The 2,917-nt window shown below is 36.5% G+C and overlaps 1 protein-coding gene across 1 annotated transcript; it reads left to right on the forward strand.

Moving 5' to 3' along the window:
- The first annotated feature begins 396 nt into the window (after positions 1–396).
- LOC110781379 (uncharacterized) lies at positions 397–1,967 on the forward strand. Its single transcript, XM_056834082.1, has 6 exons — positions 397–721; positions 818–1,021; positions 1,110–1,217; positions 1,309–1,390; positions 1,476–1,577; positions 1,713–1,967. Exons 1-6 carry the CDS (start codon positions 558–560, stop codon positions 1,812–1,814), a joined length of 762 nt encoding a protein of 253 aa, XP_056690060.1. The 5' UTR covers positions 397–557; the 3' UTR covers positions 1,815–1,967.
- Positions 1,968–2,917: the final 950 nt, after the last annotated feature.

Raw genomic sequence — 2,917 nt, forward strand, 5'->3', positions numbered from 1 at the left:
AACTAAAGAACCTAAACACTCATTTTAATCCTATTACATGACTAATATGCATAGTTTTAAGTTTCTAAAACTCATTCGAACCTAATTATGCACATTTATGGCTCGTTGGGTCGTTATAGGTCATATATAGACCTAAAATGACATTTTCGCTCCCAACTTTGAACTAAAGAACCTAAGGACTCATTTGATTCTTATTACACGACTAATATGCATAGTTTTAAGTTTCTAAAACTCATTCGAACCTATTTATGCACATTTATGGCTCGTTGGGTCGTTATAGGTCATATATTGAGCTAAAATGACATTTTCGCTCCCAACTTTGAACTAAAGAACCTAATGACTCATTTGATTCTTATTATATGACTAATGTTAATTGACTATTGTTATAGGAATTTTCGCATCCAAAGAAGTCGAATTCTAAGCCTAAGTCCAACTTAGAGGTCGTGGGTAGTTGTGATCGTAAAACACAAGAATCAACCACCAAAAGCAAGAAAGCGGGACTTGTACACGATGCAATTCAAGGTCTTGGCCCGTCATGCAAATACTTGCAGTTTATCATGACTTCGGCGCCTGATGATATATATGATAATACTACCATCCCATTGGCGGCCTCAGTTTGGCACTCGGATTTTGATCAAGAAACATACATAACTGCGTCTGATATAGGAGAGTTCCTTCGCGGGGCGTGCTTAAACATTTCAGCGATCCAAGTCTACATATTGTAATTAAATGTTTTATTGTTGTTAATAAAACTATTATTTCTTTGAAGTTTTTTCTCTTTATCGATCTTAATAGTGTAATCTTGTTTATTTTGTAGGTGTTTATTGCACGATCATGCCAAATCATTTGAAATGTCTCGGATTTCGTTCATTTGTCCCGAGATTATGTCAAGCACTAGAATCAAGGCCGACCCTGGAGCGCCAACAATGTATTTGAAAAACATTTTCCAAGCTGAAATTGAAAAGGAGAAGATGGGTAATCCTAACCTAACTAATTGGTTTTTAATCCCATATAATCAAGAGTAAGTGTGTTATATTATATAAGTTTCATATAAAATATTAATTATTATTGTTATTAAATATTTAATATATCATTTATAAATTATACAGAAATCATTGGAATTTATACGTGATGGACCTACGTAGAGGTTATGTATATATTTTCGATTCTGCTAGAGATCCACGTCGAACAGATTATGCATGGGGAATCTTGAGTTTGTAAGTTCTTTTGCTTACAAATTACATTAGTCTTTAAGAAACCTAAGCCAAAATCATATTCATGAGTACCCATGTTTCGTTAATTTTCTAGGGCATACCAAGTGTACAAGTGCAATGGTGGGCATTGTCCGAATAAAACGAGTTTTAAGTCGTGTAAACCCATTCATATAGAGGTATAACATGTTTCTTAATTAGCTTTTTGCTTTGTTTTTATTAATTATTGGCCTTGCAAGATAAAGTATTATGTTTCTTAATCAGTGTGCTCAACAAATCGGCGGAACTGAGTGTGGCTATTACGTTATGAAGTTCATGTTAGAGATAGTCACGTTACAACATGACTATGAAGGCCGGCTAGATGAGGTAATTAAGTAACTAATTGATTCGTATTCTAGACTATTAATACATTGTCATTAGTTGCTTGAATGTTAAAATGTGACATTTCATTTGCATTTAATCGATCTAATATATGCTCCATCAATTTTTTGTTTTTGTAAGGTCTATACTCCGAGGACTGCGCCTTATGCTAGTGAGGAAATTGATGTGGTTCGTGAGCAATGGGCGAAGTTTTTTACCACCAAGTATTTATTATTGACCTGATGGCGCTTGATCGTGTTGGTTTAGATGTTATAGAACAATCTTTTATGTTAAAATGTATGCGTACTTTGAAATTGGAACGTAAATGTATTTAAATGTATCGGTATGTGCACTTTTGGTTTTGGGATATATACAAAACTCCAGTTGTTGTTTTTATATTTGTTATACAGGTTGCGTTATTCTATTATTGTTTTGACAGGTTTCTATATTTGGTGCAAGGCACTCTAGGTATCCCTAAACAAAATTAGAATTTTCCCGCCAAAAGTGCTTTTTTGCAGCGTACATATATGTTGTACGCTGCAACAAGGGAAAAAAATTTCGCAAAAATTCAGACTTGTTGCAGCGTACAAATAAATGTACGCTGCAAAAAATTGAGTAATTCAGACTTGTTGCAGCGTACAAATAAATGTACGCTGCAAAAAGTTGGGTCTGTTGCAGCGGGCTTTTATATGTACGCTGCAACAAGTCCAAAATTTTGCCAATTTTTTGGCACTTGTTGCAGCGTACATCTAAAAGCCCGCTGCAACAAATCACTTTTTGCAGCGAACATGTACGCTGCAACAAGTTCAGACTTGTTGCAGGCCCCCCAGTTGCAGCATACGATGTACGCTGCAACAGGGGTCTAAAAGCCCGCTGCAATAAGGGTTTTTTCTACTAGTGCCTCCATTCTCTTCATAGCGGGTATGATCAGTTCAAACTGAACTACAGTATGAATAGTCTGGACAAAACGCTCACTGAGCTTCACGGTATGCTGAAGACCGCTGAAAAGACGCTCAAAAGTGATAAGCAGGATGTGCTTATGGTGCGTGGGGGCAAGTTCAAGAAATCTGGAAAGAAGAGGAATGCTAAGAAAGGTGGCAACAAAGCCAGCCCAACTAAGCAAACTGGCGCCAAATCTGCAAAGAGAAAGGTCAGTCAACCCACTTCTGAATCCGAATGCTTCTACTGCAAGAAGAAGGGGCATTGGAAGAGAGATTGCTTGAAGCTAAAGGAAGATCAGAAGAACGGAACAGTCGTTCCATCTTCAGGTATTTTCGTTATAGACTGTATACTTGCTAATTCAACTTCTTGGGTATTAGATACTGGTTGTGGCTCACACTTATGTT

This window comes from Spinacia oleracea, unplaced genomic scaffold (assembly GCF_020520425.1).
Source record: "Spinacia oleracea cultivar Varoflay unplaced genomic scaffold, BTI_SOV_V1 SOVchr0_027, whole genome shotgun sequence".
Classification (NCBI taxonomy): Eukaryota; Viridiplantae; Streptophyta; class Magnoliopsida; order Caryophyllales; family Amaranthaceae; genus Spinacia; species Spinacia oleracea.

Excerpts from the sequence above, each read along its gene's own strand:
- LOC110781379 (XM_056834082.1), top strand. The coding sequence starts at position 558 with ATGACTTCGGCGCCTGATGATATATATGATAATACTACCATCCCATTG. Across the intron at positions 1,391-1,475 it reads GTAAACCCATTCATATAGAG|TGTGCTCAACAAATCGGCGG; the intron begins GTATAACATGTT and ends TTTCTTAATCAG. Across the intron at positions 1,578-1,712 it reads ATGAAGGCCGGCTAGATGAG|GTCTATACTCCGAGGACTGC; the intron begins GTAATTAAGTAA and ends TGTTTTTGTAAG.